A 21,404-nucleotide genomic window follows, 5' to 3' on the forward strand; every position below is an offset into this window, starting at 1 on the left:
GGAGCGACGAGAGCGACCGCCAGTGCTGTCAGTCTGCTGAGGACCGAGGACGCCTAAGGCGGCCAGAGGTAAAGCCCCGTGCAAGCTGGCACACTGGGCACACTGGGCGGGGCTGCAGCAACACAGGCAAGCTGCAGATCCGCTTAGCCGAGCACGGCGGCCTCGGCCTCGCCGGCGCCAGGGCCGGGGCCGGGGCCCCAACCAGGCAGTGCCTCGGCCAGGGCCCCAACCAGGGCCTCGACCACGGCCTCGGCCGCAGCCCGGTCCCCCGGTCCGAGGCCCTCACGCCGAGTCCACGGCGGCCGGGCGGCGACCTGACGGCCAGCATGAGGGGCGGAGTCAGCGGTCACGACGGTCACGACTGTGACTGCGGTGGGGAGGGACTCGGAGGGACTCCTACGCCACAACGACACGCTCCCATGCCCCGGGCAGGCCGTGGTTTTCGACACTGTCTCCGTCGCACTTGTGGGGCGCCCCCTTCGGTGCGAGAGAGAAAGAGCGACGGGCAGCACGTTAATCGCCGGGGAAGCAGGGGCAAGAGGAAACGCCGCAACACAAGAGAAAGCGGCCACTTCGCGAAGAAAAATGCCGACGCCTCTGCAGACTGAGAGTTGTTTTCGTCGTCCTGTCTCTCTCGCACTCGCAAGGCTTCCCGTATAGGTGCGAGAGGGACAGGGCGGCGAAGACGACTCGCGGAATCAGTCCGCTGGACCACGGCACCACGACGGGGGCCGAGGGCTCGGACGCTTTCTCTTAACCCACTGAGAACAAGCAGCCTCACGGGAACACGTCCTGTTATTTTCGCGCGCAAAAGAAAATATTTGCAGAAAATCGAGCTTTTAAAAAGCACTTAGTCGCAAATTAGGCTAAACTTAATTTCTATTGTCGGGCCACCAAAGGATTCACTTTCTGTGCTCCGGCTACCAGTGAAGGAGTATGACATAAAGTTCCATTGAACGTGAAAACTGCTAAGTACTATCACATAGAACAATTCGCATAGAAAGCAGGCTTTGAAATTCAGTGACATTACTTTAAATGCGACACCGGTCAGCCGTCTAGCTTTCACATTTCTTTCAATGTAAATGTAATACCATTTTTGTCGAGACGATAAGAACAAAACTGGGCAAGACAATCACATATTAGGCGGAAAGCATTCACCAGAAAATCCGCCTCCCTGAGGGTGGAGAAACAAAATACCAGTGCATAATGGGGAAACAAAAAAATTATGAGCCAACTTCGCTTTCATATGAGAATCTTTCTTGTTTGTATTTTAGAGCCAGTACTTTGTTCACACCCAGTTGTTACTGCAAAATGACTGAAGTCCCGCCACTAAATATACAGTGTATCCACTAGCCTGAGGCCCACAGCAACAGCACTGAAGAAATTTGTGGGCAGGATGAATGCTTCCTCTGGAATCCAAGAAAGAAACCTGTCGGTGTTGCCTCCAGATGGGGCCCACTTGAGTTGGGCACTCGCATCGCTTTCACAGCGTTCAAGCCACACGCAGTCCACTGAGCAATAAAGAGTTCACAAAAGACGATTCGACAACGTTCATTATCACACAACACAAAATCACCGTTACATTTGGAGTCGTCTAGCGCGCGCGGCACAACGTAACGAACGTCCGTTTTTCAGTTTGAATTGCGAACTGCGAATAACTGGTCTGCACCTGTGCACGCACGCCGCACTGTTTTATCGACACGCCAACCTTCTTTTGTTTTGCCTAACCTACCTACGCTGTAAACATGGCCGCGTGTTTTTGTTGTGATTAGCAATGAATCTTCACAAAATTGCCGTTGTTTGCCTTGTATCGTGCGATGACAACTGCTGCCGAGTTATCTGTTTGTTGGAAACCATTCGTTTGTCAACACTTGAATACACAGTGGTCTGAATGTGACTTTGAACACTGAAAATCGTGTAAGTAATCAGCACACATCGTTCTCCTTTGGAGGCTAGAAGCATTCGGTTTCATTACTTTAAGTGTTAAAACCATAGAAGCAGTCTTTTTGTTCGCAAATTTTGCCAGAACTGGTGCTAGAGTACCAGCTGAACTCAGCCTGCATCACCCAGCACCCAGCGTTCTTCATGATTGTCTCGACAATATTAGGACTTGTCTTCGTTGCAATGAAAGAAACGTGAAAGCAATGAAGCTGTCTGGTTTCATGCTTACAATAGGATGACTTATTTGCCAAGTCTGTCACATTCCTTTCCATGCGAATTTTCCCATTCAAAATTATAAAGCAGCTTTCACATTTCATCCAAAGACTGTGGAAGATTGTGTGGCTGAAGGAGATTTCGCATTAAACTTTTGATTCAAAGCCGCAAACATTAAACAGACAATTACAATGCGCCAGCACGCCTCCACCGCCGACCACTTCGCTCGCGTTTCCCCCCAACTACCTCCGACCTTCACCAATTAGTAAGAATTTAAGGGCCTCAACTTTGTGCTCCTCCATCATGCCTCCATCCTGCTCCATCGACCCAGGGACGGACTGCCGGAGAGGACGGACGCGTCTCTCTGGAACCGTGAGGGAAGGAAGGGAACTCTGGAACGGGCCGGCCGCGCTGCACAGTGGGCCAGAAGACCGGTGGAGGCGGCCAAAACTTTAGACGCGTTTTGAGCTCCAGAGTCGCTGGAGAGGACTCGAACCGAACGTGTGACCCCACCAGTGAATTCCTCGTTCGGAGAGCGATGCATTGGTGGGGTCACACGTTCGGTTCGAGCTCTGGAGCTCAAAACGCGTCCGTGATTTCGACCGCCTCCACCGGTCTTCTGGCCCACTGTGCGCTGCTGCCGCGGCTGCTCCCCGCCCTGCAATAATCATACCAATAAGGATATTCATTTCGTCTCATTATCCGACTGTTCAAATTATTTTGCGGTTTTTCTTCCCAATTTTGGGGGGGGGCTGAAAGTGTAGTCCTTCCTTTCGATGACGCCAAAGCACATGCCCACGCGACACGGCGTTAATAAAACGTGAGCGCCGCGCCTACCCCCGCAGTACGACCGCCAGCGCAGCGATTCCGCGCAGTGCCTCCACGCTCCGTCTCTCTCGCACTCACGGGGCGTTCCGTGGGGGTGCGAGAGAGACTGCGGGGCGCGCGGCAAACGGCGCTCGCGGGACGCGGACGCGCTGACAGCGGGATGACACCGCGGCGCTATAATTTATGGAAAAACCTCCGCGGTGATTTCATAAACCAGCGCGCACTGCGCACTGGCCGGCATGGCGGCGTCCGTCCCAGTGCGGTGCCACGCCGCTGGCCATGCGCCCCTCGCGAGCCGCGTCAACGCCAGCAGACTCATTCCGAGGGTCGCTTTCGACGCTCTGTCTCTCTCGCACTCATGGGGCGCGCCGTGCAGGTGCGAGAGAGACAGAGCGACGAAAAGGACTCTCGGAATCAGTCTGCTGGGCGGCCAGGGTCAGACGGCACGACCACTACCGCCACCTCGCGCGTCAGGTTTTTCGTGTTCGGCGGATTTCTCGGCGCCTGGCGGCAAGCGCGGCAAGTCCGACGGCGAGCCTGAAGGACGGCGTCGGCGGCCGGAGTGGCGAGGCCAGGCGAGGCGGGCGGGCTGTCGGGACGAGGGCGCAGGCGCGCTGGCGGCGCTGCCGAGTGGTCGAGAAGGCCATTAAGTCAGCGACCCCTGACACGGTGCTGACACCGTGCCGACACCGTGCCGACACCCAGCAGCCCGCTGCCGGCCGTCCAAGCCGAGGGCCCGTCGCCCCGCGTCGCCCCGCGTCGCGCAGTGGGCCAGAAGACCGGTGAGGGCGGCCAAAACTCTAGACGCGTTTTGAGCTCCAGAGTCGCTAAAATGGGACTCAAACCGAACGTGTGACCCCATCAATGGATTCCTCTTTCGGGGGGCAATCCATTGGTGGGGTCACACGTTCGGTTCGGGTCCCATTTAGCGACTCTGGAGCTTAAAACGCGTCTAGAATTTTGGCCGCCTCCACCGGTCTTCTGGCCCACTGTGCGTCGCCCCGCCCTCTGCGCGCCGCCTGCTGACACACATCGTGTCGAGTGATATTGACGACGGTCGGGGTGCGCGTCGGCCGTCGCGTGGTGACGACGAGGGTGCTCGCACTGTCTCTCTCGCACCCGCGGGGCGTGCCGTGGGTCCCGCAGGGTGCGAGGGAGGCAGAGCGCCGTTCGGAGTGGAGGTGCTGTGGCACTAGTGTGCTGCTGCCTTTAAAAACCTAATCCCGGCGCGACCCATTTCCACCCGGCCAGGGCCAAGGCGGCCGGGCGGCCAGGCCAGGCGGAGCGGCCAAGGCGGAGGGCGGGGCGGACAGGGGCGGGCCCAGGAGGGGGTGGCGGTCGCGCGGCCGCGGCCCGTGGTCTTGGCCGTGGAGTGCCCTTCACTGGAGTGGCCCTGGCCTGCCTGGCCTGCCTGGCCCGGCGTGGGTCTGCAGCTGCAGGGCGGCATCCAGGAGGACGAGACAGGGCCCAGCCACGCCCCGCCACGCCCCGCCACGCCCCGCCACGCCACGCCCCCAGGGGCTGCACTAGGAAGGGACTTGTCAGCTTCTTCCCTTGGAGTGTCAAGCTGGGGCGGACTGGGCACCCGGCCCCGGGGTCCTTAGAAGGGTCGCGTCAATGGGGCAGACTGCAGACTGATTCCGACCAGTCTCTCTCGCACCCCTGCGGGGCTCCTCGTGAGTGCGAGGGAGACGGGGTGAATCGAAATCAGTCTGCTTCTGGCAGTGTAGTTATACCTCGGCCATCGGAATGGGGAATGGGCCCTCGAGTACGAGGAGCGGCCCGAGCCCCAAGAAGGCCCCGCCCCGCCCCCTGACCCACCTGCCCCAGCTGCACCGCCAGGAGAGGAAGCACTGGACGGCGGTAAGGCGATTTCCGACCAGCTTCCCGGCGACAATTAAAAGGGCGGTGACTTGCGATTATTATGATGATGATTATTGCGACTGTGTTGTGAGGTCATTACTGCGCAGCAAGGCGGCGGAGGGGAGCGCGGCCAGCCCGGCTCCAATTTACGCTATTAAAACAGAGTCGGAGGGGAATTTCATTATTGGGCATGGCGCTATGGCGCTGCCTGGCGCTACCCCCACTCCAGCGCTCGCCGGCCTGGTCCAGCCCGGTCCTCTGTACCAGCAGGCCTCGCCGGGCCTCGGCCTCGACCGCACCGCCAGACCATACCGTGGGCAGCCGCGGTCCCGGCCACAGCCACGGCCTCAGCCACGGCCCCGGAATGCAATGGCAGTGTGCGTCCTCTCTTTCTGGCTGACACGGGACCCGTCTAGTCGCCGTCATCCGGGACTGCAGTCGCCTCGGGGCTGGACGGGGGGCACCCCTATTCGACGCCCGCCTGGCCCCGCCTCACCGACATACGGTTGCCACCGCCGCACACGCGTCGTCGGTGCCACGCGTCGTGGAAAGGCGGCCAACAGGTGACGGCCTTCGGCTCGGCCTTCGGCTCGGCCTTCGGGTCCACTTTGCGCCACCGCGTTGCACTGCGTTTCGCGCGGCGACCTCGAAAAAGAAAGCACGGCGCTGACGAGCCGAGCAGGGCCGCGCCGCAGGTGATGACGACCACGCCCCGCTGCTGGCCCGGCGGCCCGGCCGGGCCGAGCCGAGCCGAGCCGTCGCCGCGGGCAGCCATCTCGTTTCTTGTTGTGGTCCTCCAGGGGGTCGTGAGCGCCGCGTGCTCACCTCGCGCCGTGCCGCGCCGCGCGGAGCGATGATGCGCCCTGCCTGGGCGACATCAATTTTAGAGGACGGCGGCGGGGACAGCGCGGCAGGGCTTGATGCGCACGGCGCGCGGCGTGACGGGAAACGCGTCCGTTAACGTGACAGCGCCGCGGTGGCGGACAAGGTGCGGCGTCCGCCCCGGACTGTCCGGACTGCCCACCGGGGACGGCAGCCCTAGCCAAGGCCACCCCACTGCAGTCTGTCTCTCTCGCACCTACACCCCACTCATGCGAGAGAGACAGACAGAGCGACGCAAACGACTTTAGCTCGCCGTTTCCGTGTTGCAGGTACATCATCACGGCGCTGTGCGGCGCGCACGTGTGCACGTGCCCGTCCGTGGTGGTGGCCATCGTCTTCTGGATCGGCTACTTCAACTCGGCGCTCAACCCGCTCATCTACGCCTACTTCAACCGCGAGTTCCGCGCCGCCTTCAAGAAGACGCTGCAGGCGTGCTGCTGTTGCTGCTCGCGTCGCTGCGCCGCGGGCGCCGCCGCGGCCGTGGGCGCCAAGCTGGGCTTCCGGAGGAAGGGCTGGCCGGACCGGCCGGGGCTCTGCACTGGTAAGGCCGTCTCCGTCGCACTCTCGAAGCGGAGCGATGAATCGACACTCCGCGTTGCTGTCTCCGACACTGTAAAAGTGGCCCGCTGTCCTGCTTTGTCCGGCACACTGTGATGTCGGCGAGGGCGGCGCGCCATGTTGACGTTGTGCTGCCGGTCACGGCGGCAGGGCGGGGCAGGGTAGGGTTGCCACCAGAGGCACAATAAATCCCCTTCCGGAACGCCGGGGTCGCGGACCGGTCCGGACGGTCCCGGGCATGGGCGCATGGGCCACCACGACGGCTCCATTGTGCCACGCCACGCCCACCTCGGTCCGGCCCACCGCAGCCCCCGGCCCGCCCCGGTCCACCAAGGCCGTGGACACGGACAGGGCAGGCCGCCGCAGCCACGCCAACGCGCCAGGAAGTCCAGAGACAGTGGCAGGACAGGAGTGGGTCGAGGACGCTACCTCCGCCAGGTCGCCTGCACACTGATTCCGAGAGTCACTTCCGTCAGGCTCGGACTGGCCCCCAAAAGGCCCCAGCGGATAAGACCGCAAAAGGCCCCCGATCATCATTATGTTTTTACCCTTCATGACCAACTTTGTGAGGCTACCGCTCCCAAACTAGTTGCGGTCAATAGCCTTCCCGATACAGGGCACGAAAGAGTAGGGTCTTAAGAATACTAAGGCGTCGAGGGGAGCATTTTACGGCAACTAGATTGGACGCAGTGGCCGCCCAAAGTCAGCAAAATCAGCAAATTTCCGAGATTCGACCACTTTTTGACCAACTTGGTCCGAAAATCGTTGCGGTCAAAGCCAAAATCGTTGTGGTCAACGTCTTCCCGACACAGGGCATGAAAGAGGAGGGTCTTAAGAATACCAGGGCGTCGAGGGAAGCCTTTTACGGCAACTAGATTGGACACAGTGGCCGCCCAAAGTCAGCAAAATCAGCAAATTTCCGAGATTCGACCACTTTTTGACCAACTTGGTCCGAAAATCGTTGCGGTCAAAGCCAAAATCGTTGTGGTCAACGTCTTCCCGACACAGGGCATGAAAGAGGAGGGTCTTAAGAATACCAGGGCGTCGAGGGAAGCCTTTTACGGCAACTAGATTGGACACAGTGGCCGCCCAAAGTCAGCAAAATCAGCAAATTTCCGAGATTCGACCACTTTTTGACCAACTTGGTCCGAAAATCGTTGCGGTCAAAGCCAAAATCGTTGTGGTCAACGTCTTCCCGACACAGGGCATGAAAGAGGAGGGTCTTAAGAATACCAGGGCGTCGAGGGAAGCCTTTTACGGCAACTAGATTGGACACAGTGGCCGCCCAAAGTCAGCAAAATCAGCAAATTTCCGAGATTCGACCACTTTTTGACCAACTTGGTCCGAAAATCGTTGCGGTCAAAGCCAAAAACGTTGTGGTCAACGTCTTCCCGATACAGGGCATGAAAGAGTAGGGTCTTAAGAATACTAGGAAGTCGAGGGAGGCCGTTGGCCGCAATTAGATCGGACGCAGTGGCCGCCCAAAATCAGCGAAAACGGCTACTTTCGTCACTTCGACTCTTTGACCAACTTTGTGACGTTACTGGTCCCAAACCCGAAAGGCCCCGGCAGATTTTTCTGCCTGTCTGCCCTGGCCAGTCCGAGCCTGACTTCCGTCGCGCTGTCTCTCTCGCACCAATACGGGTCGCGCTTTGAGTGCGAGAGAGACAGCGACGAAAACGGCTCTCGGAATCAGTCTGCTGGCTTGCCGTGCCGCTTAGCGCCTGACGGCCGCGGCGTAGGCCGCCTGACCGTCGGCGTGCCGAGCGGGCCTGCCTACCCTGGACTCGACGGGCGCTACGCTAAACGCTGCGCACCGCGCTGGCAGGGCGGTACGCGACGCGGTACGCGACGCGGTACGCGCGCTGACGGCGACGGGGTGGACGGGGCCCTGTTCGCTACACACACATGCCCGCGGCACTCCCGGGTTCCATCAATAATTCGAGAGGTGTGTGTGCGCGCTGAGTAAAAACGAGTAAAAGCGGCGGGCCGCGCGTTAGCCGGCGTACGTCGGCACGCCCTGGGCCCTACGGGGCGTGAGGGCCACGGCCGGCCGCGGCAGGGCGAGCATGGCTACAGCATGGCTACAGCATGGCTACAGCATGGCTACAGGGCCGCAGCGGCTGCCGATCGCTTTCTGATGAAAAATGACGGCGGGGAATGGAAGTCACGCTGCGAGGCTGCCCCGCCGCCTCGCCCTATCGGCCAGGAGCAATTAATGGCATGTGCGGCGCCGCGTGCGCCTGACCGGGGAAGGCCCCCCAAGCTTACAGCGTCGCGACGAGTTAAGCGGCGAGAACGCACAGTGGACCAGAGGACCGACGGAGGCGGTCAAAATCCCGGACGCGTTTTGAGCGCCAGAGTCGCTGAACGGGGCTCGAACCGAACGTGTGACCCGACTAATGGATTGCTCTCGGAACGAGGAATCCATTGGTGGGGTCACACTTGGGTCACACTTGGGTCACACGCTCGGTTCGAGTCACATTTAGCGACTCTGGAGCTCAAAACGCGTCTAGAGTTGAGGCCGCCGCCGCCGTCGGTCTTCGGGCCCACTGCGGGGGAAAAAATGCCTTCATCATATGTTGGCACAAAACTCTTTGTATTATTAAAGCACCTTGTTAGCTTTCTTGGCGCGAGTGTAACCCTCTCTCCGTTTCCTCCCCGCAGGCCAGAACGGTGCGGACGGCGCGGCGTCGCTGGGCCGGTCGCGGAGCGCGCTGGACGGCTTCGCGCGCCACGACGGCGGCACGCACTCCAACGTGAGCTCCGAGTTCCAGCTGGCGCCGGCCGCGCACCTCGTGGCGCCGGGATCCACGCTGCCGCCCGGCTCCAGCGGCTCCAGCCTCGGCGTCGGCCTCTCCGTCGCGCCCGGCGTCACGCCGTCGCCGTCGTCGGGCCGGTCGGCGTCGCCCTTCAGTCTGCAAGGCACCGCCCTCCACGAGGAGGCCGGCGTCTAGCGTCCAGCCCTGTCTGTGTGTGTCAGACTGTGTATGACTGTGTGTGTGTGCAAGCCGAGGGCTGTGCAGAGACTCAATAAAAGAACGGCAGGCCCCCAAGCAGCCTCTCGAAGAGCGGCTGTGTATATTTCAATTAATTGTACGTACTGTAACTTTCGTGTTAGTCCGTTTGTACATATGTGTGTAAATAAAGAGGAGGGGTGTAGCTGCTGTAGCAACAACGATTGTTTTTTAAGTTACCATTTATGTTGGGTTTCACTGCGTTGTGTTTCTCGCGATGCTGTGTTGGTGGACAGGCGTTACATGTTCGTTGGCTGGGTCGCAGACAAAGGAAAGATCGCCAGGCGACGGGAAGGGAACTGGAGTAAACTCGCTGTTAAGGGGATGAGGGGCGGGGACACGGACACACGGCGACCCAACTTGGTGCAACTGCGGCAGTCGCGTCCAGTAGGCCAAACTTTCCTTTCCTCGTCGCTGCGCCGTTTTCCTGGAAGTGCAGTGTAAAGGTGCCTGCCTGGAGCAGTGGCTCCACCGGCTCGACCGAAAAAGAAACGAAGGTGGGGTGGGAAATCCGCCCCGGGGCACCTCAGCAACTCTCGTTTATTTTTTTTATTTTTTTTTCAGTGTCTTGACGCACGCCGTCTTCTTCCGCAGAGGTCTAATCTGCTTCAAACGGAGCCGCCCCGTATTCGGGGCGCCGTGAGGAGAAAAGGGTGCGGAGTGGCCCGAGACTTGGCCAAGGTACTCGCGACTTGCGCCGCCCTCGCAGCATCCATCCCGTCCAGCCAGTCTCGTCCTCGCCCCGTTGAGGCGGACGGAGACGTTGCCAAGTGAAAGCATCTTCGCAGAGACCCCCGCCCCGCCCCGCCCCGTCGGCACAGGCCCAGGCAAGTTTCGTGGCGCCGGAGCAACACGCTTGGAGGGCAAACGTCGTACCATCGTGCCAGTTCCCTTTCGGTTGCTTTCTCAATGCTGTGAAAGAGTGTTTACATATCCAAAACGTGTGATTTTATAAACTAAATGAAATTTTTATTGCCATTTCCCAGAAAAAGAGAGAAAGATCCCTTCGTGACGCATGGTGTTGTAAATCCGTGAATGCATTTATTTTGTGTAGCGTCATTTTCCGCTCCTTTCTCCATGATAATTGTACTGTAAAACGCAGCAGCGCCGCTCACCTGCCAACAGGACTGTCTGAACTGGGTGTACAGTGGGCAGGCTTCTCTGTGCCAGCAGGACGCAAGGGAATGCCCAGTAGAGTCGGTTCCGTTTTTGTTTATTTCGTTTGTTTTTAGGTCAGTTGAACGCACAACGATGCCGCACTATCATACCCGTTTACAAGGAGAAAATGTAGTCTGTAGACAGGATTTTTTTCTTTTGTAGGGAAATAAATGTTGGTACTAAACGTAATATACGTTTTTTTTGTAAGCGAAATTGGAAGGAGCGTTACAAACTCATACCTCAGAAGACTTATACAAAATTGTAAATAACATATGACTGCACCAATGGCGTTTATAATATGGTGCATTCCATGCTGCAATAAGGCAATCAATTTTTAAAATCAAACAAAATTTTGACTTGGTAATTATAAGTAGATTCTAATACATATTTTGGAAGAAAGTATGTGTGAGTGTGTGTATAAAGTAAAATTTTATAGTGTGTACATAATTTAAAACCCGTAATTCTCAGAAAACGTAGAAGTAAATTTTTGAATCATCCTCTTTTGTGTTTAGGTGAGAATTAATGTTTTAAAATGGTATAATTGTTAGTTATATTGTGTGTGTAGATGAAATCCTTCTGAACTTGCTTTCATACGACATGAAATACAACCGGTATTTACGACAATGAATGATAATTGTTTTAAATTAAATTAAGGATACTCAAACAAATGTCATTTCAGATTGTTATTTTTAATAAAACTGAGAAATCTATTACTGAGCATATCAGAACTACAGCATACAGCACTGCCGTGAGCGGGGTGTGCATTCCAAAGCAAACACTTTAGGTTATCAAAAATTTGAGTTTAGTGACTTTTGTTTAGTTTGGGGTCAAATTAGCTGTAATCCCCGGCCCACCTCAAAGCCTCAGTCAAATTTGAATATTTGCAGAGTAACCATCGAGTGAAGGAAGGTTGCACATGAATGCGAAGTTTAGAATGAGAGGTCATGAGAAAGTGTGTATGGCTGTGTATGAGTACCTGTATGTAAGCCCCCTTTCAATTCATTGTATGAATGATTGTAAAAATACAAAATTAGAGCTGAGTCCAGTTGAAAGCCAAATTCTATTCTTGTTTAACTAGGTACATTTATGAATGTAAGAAAGCCCATCATCTTCACAATGACTTGTTTCAATTAAGAGAACATAACTGTACAACGCTCTCCATTTGAAGATAAAGGTAATAAAGACGAGTAAACTTTACTTCATATGTTTAAATCAATACAGGATCAACATATATTAGTACATTACATGTTGCATTAAAATTTGATTTGTACTTATTCTGACTTCAACACAAACATTTATTCCACTAAAAACTTACACTATCATCTTTCTCTCTGAACTATCATCTTTCTCTCTGAATACACAGACTAAATTGGAAGCCCTTTAACTGTTACACCAATCAGCAGACCTTTCCCTTTAGATCCTCTCTTTTTGTATCTTTTTTTCACTGTTTCTTTTGTCTTTCACCAAAAATTGAGGTTCCCACTCGCACATTAGTGCTCCCCAGTTCAATCTGCAAAACACAAATAAATTCGAGTAAAGTAAGATCAAAATGTGCTGGAACCATTATCAAAAGTAATATTTATTTGAGATTAAAAATTTTGACCTACAGCATGCTCATAGTCAGTGGACATTCCCATAGACAGTTCAAGGCTATTTTCTTCCAATCCTAATTTTGATGCCACTTCTTTTCTACATGCAACAAGGCTCTGAAGAGGGAAATAGATTTTATTTTATCAATACAGATAGCACAAACTTATACGTATGTATAACACCTAATAGAGTACTAACCAGAAAGTCAGGATTTGGTCCTGTAGACAAATCAAAATTATACTGCCCAATTGTCATGAGACCAGCAAGTTCCAAACAAGGGCATTTATCTTTAACATATTGAACAAGGGAGCTCGCATCTTCAGGTGAACAGCCACTTTTCTCTTAAAATAAAAAAGAAAAGAATAGTAATGAAACATATGACAGAGTAGAGCTACAAAGTTAACATTTAGCAAATACACACACACACACACATACCCTTCTCTCCACTAGTATTCACTTGAATCATAACTTTTAAACGACTTTCCGATGATTTCCGATACTTCTCATATGCATTATTAAGGGCTGTTGCCAGCTTCTCAGAGTCGACAGTTTCCACCATGAACAAATTTGGCATTTGGACAACTTTGTTCACTTTGTTGCGTTGTAAATGACCAATCAAGTTCCAGCAGATGTCTGGACACAAATCTAGCAGCTGAAAAACGAGAAATTATCAGTATTAGAAAAAGTTAGGGTATGCAAAATTACCAGGACTGCATTTTCAGCCGTAAAATGATTAGACGATGGCTAACACATTTGGTTTTAGTGTAACTAGTTGGATTCATACCTCTGCGTCATGGCTTTTTTCATCCAATTCTTGAACATAGTTTTCTCCAAAGTGCCTCTGGCCCACATTATAGGCTGCAATGATTAATTCTTTGGGCTTGGTTTTGCTAACAGCAACGAGACGTGGCTCTGCAGCATTGGCGCCCTGAAGTTGTCCATTACGCAAAGAATGGAAAATTATAATCAAAACCCTAACTTAGAGCATGGAGATTTTGATAACCAAAATTTCACAAGGTGAGGCACAAGAATAAGCATTAAATCATAAAATTGTGTACCCTAACAACCTAAGATTTTGACAAGCCTTACCGGTGGTCTTTTCGAACAGGCGGCTTTGATTTTGTCCCGGACCTCCTGCAATCCTAATATAACGTCACTTTCGGTCATCTTCCTGCAAGAAAAATGTTAGCAGTAATACACAAATATGAACAAAATGAGAATGAAAATGAACGAAAGGCACTTGCTTCCCACCTGCTTTTGCTTCTGCTGCTCACCAGCTGATCCGTGTTCAACTGTCGTGCGACTCGTGTGTGTAAACAAGATAACGGGGCGACTTTCTTCAGTAAATATTTACGTTGCGTAATATTGACAGTAAGCAAAGTTTTGATGAAATGGCCCATTTTGCACCTGTCTCTGAATGAATTTAATCAACTATGTTGTGCATAGTTTTAGCAACCAGATTTGATCAAGATTTGTGACGACGAAAACAGCGTGTCGAAATCCGCTCCGTGTTATTTGCAGTCAGTTGTGGACTGTGAATAGTGTGTGCCCTGTCATGGCCGACATCAACACACTGACGGGTCGAGTTGTTCAAAACATTCAAGAAACTTGAATTAAATTTGAGTCAAAGTTCTGAAAAATCTGCGTCGGTCTGTTTGTTTGATTGATCCCCTCACATTTACCATGAGGCACGTTGGTATTTATTGATTTCATTCCGCTGTGGACTCACTTCTTGTCCGCCCCTGGCTTTCACTCGTAAACGTAAACACTTCGGCTTACCGGTGTCACTCTAGCAAAATTTTGCGTTCCGTTCCTCTTCTATTGGTTTTGCCTGTTTGAAATGACAGAGTTTAGTATTATTAATCTTACTGTAATCATCTTTTCGGTGGCGAAAACCTTCAGTGAAATTGGTCGCTAGAAGATTAATGCTCTAACCTCTAATTTTAGTGTTACTTCTCATTCTTTAGGGGAAAAAAACTCAATTATATTTATAAGCAGATTAACTTTTGCGATTTAAAAAACATAAATTATGTTTTTATTATTCTGGAAATTACAGGTTGAAATGAGCCAGACTTGGTGTCGAATGAAGTATGAGGAACTTGCTTCTGGGTCCTTCGACGGTTAGCTGTAAGATGACGAGTAAAACAAGCAGCTTGAAAGCATTGCTGTTACGAGCCTGGCGTGAGCGGTGGTCGGATTTGCAATGGGGAATCCACATCAAAATGGTAAGGTTACCTTACTGCAGTGCTTTTCCTCAGCCTATGACTGTCCTTAGTCCTGACTGTTTTCTGAAACTTCTTGTAACCTGTTCTTATTTAGATTTTGCCTCGAGGCGTAAGTGGTGACGTTCACAACTTGGCGGATTGTATCCTCCAGCAGGCTTTGGTTGGACCCGGTCCTAACCAACTAGTGTTGTCATATTTGAAGCATACACTCAGCTCTCAGGTACACATCTCTCTCAAAATCAAATTTTCCTTGATGCAGACCCAAACTAAAATTTTGTCTTCTCTTTTCCAGCTTGTATCTTATGCAGCAGTGCTCCAGAGGATAAGCAAATATGAGCATTTTCATAAGCCGCACTGTGCTATTAGCTTGCTTGAATTCCTTCAGAGTATTCAGGTATATAATGTGTGACCTAAATTCTTGTCATATGTAATTGAAGTTCTATTTTACTCTGATTTAAATTAATCTTTATTCTGTTTCTTAGTCTGGCATTACATGTCGGGGAAAGCCAGAAGAGAGCATGCTTCCTAGTGCACTTATGGCCGTAGTGCATTGGCTCCTGCAGTGCCTGCTGCATGTCCTGGACACACTTCCATCAACTGCTGCAGATTCTTCTGCACTCACTCATTCTGAATTGTATGATTTACCTGTCAATATTTTGTGGAATATGGTGAATGACGACTTTATGTTGGCTATTCTGCATCTTGCAAAGTATGAGGATCAAGGTGCGTCTTCTTGAACATGTTATTAGACCTATCGCCCATTCTTCATAAGGGGGCGTTTTGACATGGTAATTTTAATCCTGACTCTTTTTTTGCTTCTAGATGTGCACATGGAGGTCTGCAAAAAGTGTCAGGCAATTCTTGCATTGTTATCACAAAACCCAAACTTTTCTCCAGGTTCTAAATTACAGGAAGTTCTAAGGTATTTTTTGCTTAAATCACATGTCTTCCTGTCTTTGATTCAATTATTACTTTCATTTTCGAACTTTTGCTTTCCTTTTGTCCTACAGCAAGCTTCAGAAGCTAGACCTAGACCTAGGCAGGAGATGTTTGCCCAGTTTCCAAGTTGTGAGTGGACTTGCCGCAACAAGAGATGGTTGTGAACCTCTGACTGACTGTCTCCAGCCCCTTCTTGCAATCGAAGTTATGCAAAATCCCTGTGCTGACACATATGCATTTGTCAGTCAGCTACGCATGATTCAAAGGCTTAAGGTAATTTTATATCTCCTGAGAATTTTTGTGATTGTTTACTTATAAAACAAAGCATTTTTTTTCAAAGTTTTTTCTTTTACAATTTCAGAATTTAACCAACGCAAGGTTATACTGTGAACTCATGAGAGCTTGTCTCATTACTGTAAATAACGTTGTAAATAATGTGTTGGAAATGCCTCAAGCTCCACAGTGGGGAGCTTTTGCATTTATTAAAATGCCCCAAGTTTTACTTCAGCTGCACACAACATGCAAAGGCAGGTTTCTGCTGGTTATGCCCTCTCTTCTCTAACTATATTACTTTCTAGCATTCATAATTTTTCTTTTGTTTTTTTTCCTAACTTACTGATGTCACATCACAGAGCACACAAATTGACATTTAATCATTTTACAGGACCTTTGGGACAAGGAGAGTTCTCGCAAGATGTAGTTGAGGCACTTGAACTTCTTCTTCAATTCACACCCCTCCTTGACATAATTGATGCCAAGTGGCCCTCAAGTTGTGTCGACTCACTCCTAGCAGCTCTCATGAAAGTTGGTTTGATTCAAGAGGAACACAGCAAAAAGTATAGCAATATGAGGTATTAAGACACTACATTATTGATTATTTTGTTTGGATTTTTATTCCTGTCTGTGATTTCTGATTGTCTTTACTTCTACCTTGCAGGCAAGCTTCAAGTTCTTCTAGTGGTCTGAAGTCTGAACAAAGCAGCTCAATGAAGTTACCTTTATCAGATGTTGTTCTTCAAGCTGAGCCATTATTAGAACGAATACTCATTGCATTAGACGCTGATTACATTGAGATTCAAGTGAGTAAATTTTGGTTCCTCACTCAAGCATATACTTTGTGCATTCTCTAGTTGGAGATTCTCAATTTGTGTTTTTCTTTCCCTCTTTTAGGAGCCTCTGTTAAATGTCCTTGGTCAAGTTCTGAGTGGTCAAAGCTTTGAACTGATCCTTGCTGTTGCTACTGTTGAGGGAAAGTTGCGCACTTTTGTTTCAAAGCTAATAAATTTCAATGAAATGTCAAAACAAGTTGGAGGAGTTGTTGGTAAAGCAGCACAAACAAGAGCAATTCTCTTTGACATTACCTTCTTGATGTTGTGCTTAATTGTTCAAATGTATGGATCAGATGTAAGTAAAACTTCACTTTTCCCCACTTTTTTTTTTTTCAATATTTTTAAATTCTAGTTTTTTTTGTTAAGTTATCAAAAAATTTCTTGTTTGCAGGTTGTCCTTTCAGAGCAAGGTATGCATTCAGGGGGCAATTCATTTTTTGAGCAATGGGTTCGAGACTGTATGGTTGAAAGAAGGCGGCCCAAATCTCCTGACCAAATGCTGAAGCACTTCAATTCAAATCGTGTTAGTGAATTGCTTGCCCAGTTAAACTCTGGTAATGCTGATTTTCCCATCAGGTACATATTCATAATAATAGTGGCTTTATTTTTATCATTGTGCTTTAGTGCCTGTCAACTTATAATTGCAACATTTCTTTTATCCTCCCCTCCCCCTCTATTTGAAAAAAAAATGCAGTCAAGTGAAGTGGCATGAAGTATGTTGGAGTATTCCTTTAGCAATCAAAGAAGTTCTTGTGGCGTGGGAGCATGAAGCTTTAACTGCAAATGATGTGAAACGCATTCTAGACACCATGAAAGCAAGGATGTGCTGCTTACCTGTGTGTGCTACTGCTTGGCTTTGCAGTTATATGCAGGTAATGAATTAAAACTATGAACTTTGCCTTTCATTTAAACTTTACATGCCTACCTCCATTGACTATTTGCACCTATATTTGCCAATTTTAGATATTACCTCAAGATGAGTTACTCAAACCCATGAATATGGTACAACAGTTCCTCTCAAATTCTGGTGTTTCCGAAAGTCCTCAGGATGGTAAATTTACAGAACGCTCTCAACTTATGGCAGGAATTATATGTAAAATGCAGAATGATGTTCCTATTGCTCAGCCAAAGTCAAAAGCTAGAAATCTTTCTCGCACCAGGTAAAGTATTTTTGAAATTATGTTGAAGTGAAAAGTTACATTCCTTTAACACACTTTCTTTACAGCATTGTATCTTGCCAGCCAATTTGTGAACAACTGACAACAATATGGAACAAGCTCCATCAGGGAGGATGGATTCAAGATGAAGCTACTCATCAACTAGATGGTTTGCTAAATTCAGGTGGAGCCAATTGGTTTGTCACAAATGTAGTAAAGGTATGATCATCACCATGTATTTTTCTTTTCAAATTCAAATTTTATACTAAGATACAGTATCAACCAGTTTATATCTTATCTTCTTTCTGTTTTAGGAAGTTCTAAAGTATCGTTATAAAGAAGATTTAGACAGAGCTGTGGATCTGGCATTTGCAATTTTCCACCTGGATTTAGAGCATTGTACTCTCACCCTAATATTGCATGTTCTTCCTCAATATCTGCACAACAGATTACTGTAAGTTTATATTTTTTATTTATTAATTATCTTTTTCTGAGTTAGAATGTTACTGGTGTTTGAATTTGACATTATTTTGTAACTTTGATGTCTAGGAGTGATGAATTGGTAGAGCCGCAAGCATCCGCACTTGCCAAACTGAGTGCCTATTGTGTGTTTGCTTTTGCGAATCTGGATAATGTTGATCCTTTCACTCTTCCTAACCCTCGAAAACGAAATCGACCTGAAGATTATGAGGTTTGTCTTGAAGTTTTTTTTTTTTACATCTAATTTCAATTTTATAACATCATAAAATTCTTGGGTAAACAATAACCATGAAATAATCTTATTTTTCATTTTAGGATCTTGACTTGCTAGTGCCGGCATGCAAACTTATGAGACTAGGAAACAGCAATGGTGACGGATCACAATCAGTTCCTTCAATAGTGTTTAATGATTCAGAAAATGAAAATAGTAAGATTATTAAAGATCCTCTTGCTTCTGCTTTAAGCAAGCTTTTCCAAACACTCAATGTGATAGTAGTCCGTGATGGAGAGGTCTCACAACAAACTCATTTTGTTCTGAGATTCATTCAACTCATCGTGTTCTCTGGCAAAGAACATGCTTTAGCAGTACTCCGTAACATGCCCAATACTCTGGTAAATATTGTTGTTACTATTTAATCTAATGACATTTTTCAAGAAGCATGAAACTGACCTTTCTTATAACATTTTCAGATCCCAAGTTTAATACGTGCTCTTCCTGAACATTTTTCTACTGACCTGATTGTAAGATTATATGATGTACAAAGTAGTGTTGGGCGAAAATTCACCATCAGTGATCTCTGCCTTTTGCGCAATATCAGTCTTAGATCACAGACCTCCAACATGCTCTATAACTAAGACCTTAATTGTTACCATATGTAAATACAAAATGTATTTAAAGAAAATAAAGATTATGGTGTTTTGTTAAAAATCTTCTTAGTTACTGTTATTTGCCTACTATCAAAACCAAGATGCAGTAGTAAATATTTAACTAGAGTACTTTATTTTAATAGCACAAAAGAAACTCATCCAATCGATAAACGTGCAATCAATTTTGAAAAGATCGTCTTACAATTTCATTGGCAAAAAGTTAGGTAACAAGTAAAAAGTATCAAGAATACAAACCAACATGATTTATATTTGATCCCTTACTGAGACAGCAGTTACACAGATTAGAAATCTTGCTGCACTGGCACATACTACTTCAAATACACATTACTACTGAAAATTTGAAGAAACTTGTTGGGAAACTAACCACTATGCTGAACACATTTGAAACGTTTGAAAAAAGAAAGAAAGAAAGAAATGAGTAAAAACAATCTTTTGAGCTCAAATTTTTGGAAAGCACTTCTGATCTATTGGCAAAGTCAGTATTTTAACTTGAGGATGATGAAGATTTTGCTTCTACAATTAAGGGTGAGGATGCTTTCTCTTGCTTTTCCTCAGAACCCCAGGTTTCCAAATATCTCATTAAATCACTAAGGCCTTCAAACTCGGTTCTACTCTGAGGAGGGTCATTTTTACGGATCTTTGGAAGATTATTACCCATTTTCATCCGAAATTCTTGCAGCTGTAGAAGAATGAAAGACCATTAAAATACTGTAAATACAGTAACAGTTTTTTGCTGAAATTGCGCAATAGACTTACATTATTACATCCTGATAATTTCCATAATGATAAAAATAGAATGCTGCACCCTCCTACTGCATAAAGTGTTCCCCAACCAAGGGCACGAGTTGCTAGAGCGGCACCACTTTCTGCTAATGTAGGACCCATCGCAACACCTTTGTCGAAAAATGTAGGATCTTTCTTCTTAACGTAAGATAAGGTCGCACCAAAACCAAACAAAGCAGACACTCCAGCCACTCCGGCCAAGAATGCTGACGCTGCAATGAAATCAAACAAATTACTACAATATCGATACATTGTTGCACAGAATATGAGAGAGAAGAATCAAATTTCAAAAGAATCAAAGCACTGATGGAGACAGGGTGTTAAAAAAAACTTTTCTAACTACTCTGTTGGGTCGACTAGAGGAGGAAAATCCACTGTTTATACCGTCCTCTCTCGTTGAGGAAGGACCTACAGGGAAACATAACCTTCATTCATTCTTCAACTTTGAATGCGTTTACCAATGAAAGTTCACCGCACCTTTAAAAGCATATTTAGGATCAGCTTCTGCCTGTGTCAAGCCAGGGGGATTTGGCTCTTCGTTCGTCATCGTTTCGGTGGTCGATTCTTGCTTGGAATTCACTGGGGGACTAATCGGCAAACCATCCGTAGCAGAAGCATGGGGCTGCTTGAGCGTCAACAGCAGCAAGATTCATCAGCTTTTTGCGACGTGGAATCAAAAGGATTTGATGAGAGAAAATATTTTAAAATCCATAAAGTCGCTATTACGTTTGAAGGAGGGCAGCACGCAAAATAGAATGATCAAAAGGACATAAATGAGATTTAACTGTTTCAGACAATCCGCCTTCCCTGACCCCTCCTCCCTTCCCCTTGATTATTGACAGAAAGCAGGTTCGCCAACCTTGCGACAAAAACCAAACGAATCGAAGTTCAAATTCAACTACACTCTGTTCAGATAAGTTGGAGTTTTCAAACATTTTCCGAAAACTAGAACATCCTTCCATCGTCAGATCCTCTTGAGAGGGAATTTCCTCCATATCCCTCCCAACTCCATTGTGAGCGACATTCCCTGCGTCCGTCCGTCCCCCTTGTTCCGCTCTTCCCTGTCCCTGATACGCGAGGGAGATGATTTCGGGTTTCAGGTAAATTCCTCATCCCAGAGATTGGCAAACGCCCCTCTTTCACGTCAGCAGGGCATTCCATGGGGAAGTGTCTCAATTAAAGGTAATGGGCGGGGAGCCCGCGTTTTCAAATTCCGGGAGACAGGCGCGCACTTTTGGGCGGTACCGGTCTGCAGGTTCCGCGTCCGGAACAACAAACGGATTACGAGGGTCGTTTGCGTCGCTCTGTCTCACTCGCTCCTCTACGGGACGCCCCGTGGGTGCGAGAGAGACAGAACGACGACTCTCGGAATGAGCCTGCAGGTCCAGCGAACGAACGCAACTTTTTCGGACGCTGGACTTCCCTGGCGAGCAGTTCGGCGCCAGCCCGGCGGCGGCGGACTCAGTGCACTGCTAAAAGCGGCTCAAAGTGTGGAAAGTTTAAACCCAGAAATAGTTGACTACCAGCGCGTTCGTCCCCGCATCAATGAGCTTGACGTGACCTAGCGAGGCGCGCCCTTGGACGAGGGCACCGGGACGCGTGGCCGGTCGCGCCAGACCCTTCGTCTTCGTCCTGGCCGTCCTGACGCTCGTGTCGGCCTCGTCCGGTCCAGATGCCGAGCGCGCGAGCGCCTGGGAATTGAGCCGCCGAGAGGTCCGAGAGGTCCGAGAGGTCCGAGAGGGAGGGAGAGAGAGAGGCTGGTGGGCCGGGCGT

The 21,404-nt window shown here is 49.1% G+C and overlaps 4 protein-coding genes and 1 long non-coding RNA gene across 6 annotated transcripts in view; 3 read left to right on the plus strand and 2 right to left on the minus strand.

The window, feature by feature from the left end:
- The window catches only part of LOC117643797 (octopamine receptor beta-2R-like), a 70,964-nt gene extending 64,583 nt beyond the window's left edge, over positions 1 to 6,381 (plus strand). The window contains exon 3 of the mRNA XM_034382897.1: positions 5,997 to 6,381. Coding sequence (XP_034238788.1) covers positions 5,997 to 6,381 — 385 coding nt within the window. The remainder of the gene's footprint in view (positions 1 to 5,996) is intronic.
- A 2,777-nt stretch (positions 6,382 to 9,158) lies between these two features.
- On the plus strand, positions 9,159 to 11,657 carry LOC117654259. Its single transcript, XR_004588294.1, has 2 exons — positions 9,159 to 9,381; positions 9,867 to 11,657. It is a non-coding gene; the product is annotated as an uncharacterized LOC117654259 (long non-coding RNA).
- A 131-nt stretch (positions 11,658 to 11,788) lies between these two features.
- LOC117654252 (pyridoxal phosphate homeostasis protein) lies at positions 11,789 to 13,588 on the minus strand. The gene is made up of 7 exons (XM_034400637.1): positions 13,302 to 13,588; positions 13,140 to 13,221; positions 12,835 to 12,978; positions 12,486 to 12,702; positions 12,249 to 12,391; positions 12,068 to 12,166; positions 11,789 to 11,970 (listed from the first exon to the last, which is right to left on the minus strand). The coding sequence occupies exons 1-7, from the start codon at positions 13,448 to 13,450 to the stop codon at positions 11,902 to 11,904; spliced, it is 903 nt and encodes a 300-aa protein (XP_034256528.1). The 5' UTR covers positions 13,451 to 13,588; the 3' UTR covers positions 11,789 to 11,901.
- Positions 13,589 to 13,591: 3 nt separating this feature from the next.
- Positions 13,592 to 18,889, plus strand: LOC117654251 (mediator of RNA polymerase II transcription subunit 24). Of its 2 annotated transcripts, none has more exons than XM_034400609.1 (19): positions 13,592 to 13,738; positions 14,107 to 14,275; positions 14,370 to 14,495; positions 14,568 to 14,669; positions 14,758 to 14,998; positions 15,098 to 15,197; positions 15,286 to 15,487; positions 15,576 to 15,741; positions 15,879 to 16,065; positions 16,152 to 16,293; positions 16,385 to 16,618; positions 16,715 to 16,899; positions 17,018 to 17,195; positions 17,287 to 17,483; positions 17,549 to 17,699; positions 17,795 to 17,934; positions 18,030 to 18,171; positions 18,276 to 18,572; positions 18,651 to 18,889. In XM_034400609.1, exons 2-19 carry the CDS (start codon positions 14,141 to 14,143, stop codon positions 18,813 to 18,815), a joined length of 3,090 nt encoding a protein of 1,029 aa, XP_034256500.1. In that variant the 5' UTR covers positions 13,592 to 13,738; positions 14,107 to 14,140; the 3' UTR covers positions 18,816 to 18,889. The 2 variants fall into 2 exon arrangements, with proteins under 2 accessions (XP_034256500.1, XP_034256511.1); XM_034400620.1 differs by lacking the exon at positions 13,592 to 13,738 and adding an exon at positions 13,880 to 13,898.
- A 48-nt stretch (positions 18,890 to 18,937) lies between these two features.
- On the minus strand, positions 18,938 to 20,462 carry LOC117654255 (transmembrane protein 242). Its single transcript, XM_034400652.1, has 3 exons — positions 20,109 to 20,462; positions 19,605 to 19,843; positions 18,938 to 19,527 (listed from the first exon to the last, which is right to left on the minus strand). Exons 1-3 carry the CDS (start codon positions 20,176 to 20,178, stop codon positions 19,333 to 19,335), a joined length of 504 nt encoding a protein of 167 aa, XP_034256543.1. The 5' UTR covers positions 20,179 to 20,462; the 3' UTR covers positions 18,938 to 19,332.
- Between the last annotated feature and the right edge of the window lie 942 nt (positions 20,463 to 21,404).

This window comes from Thrips palmi, unplaced genomic scaffold, assembly GCF_012932325.1.
Source record: "Thrips palmi isolate BJ-2018 unplaced genomic scaffold, TpBJ-2018v1 HiC_scaffold_1, whole genome shotgun sequence".
Lineage (NCBI taxonomy): Eukaryota > Metazoa > Arthropoda > Insecta > Thysanoptera > Thripidae > Thrips > Thrips palmi.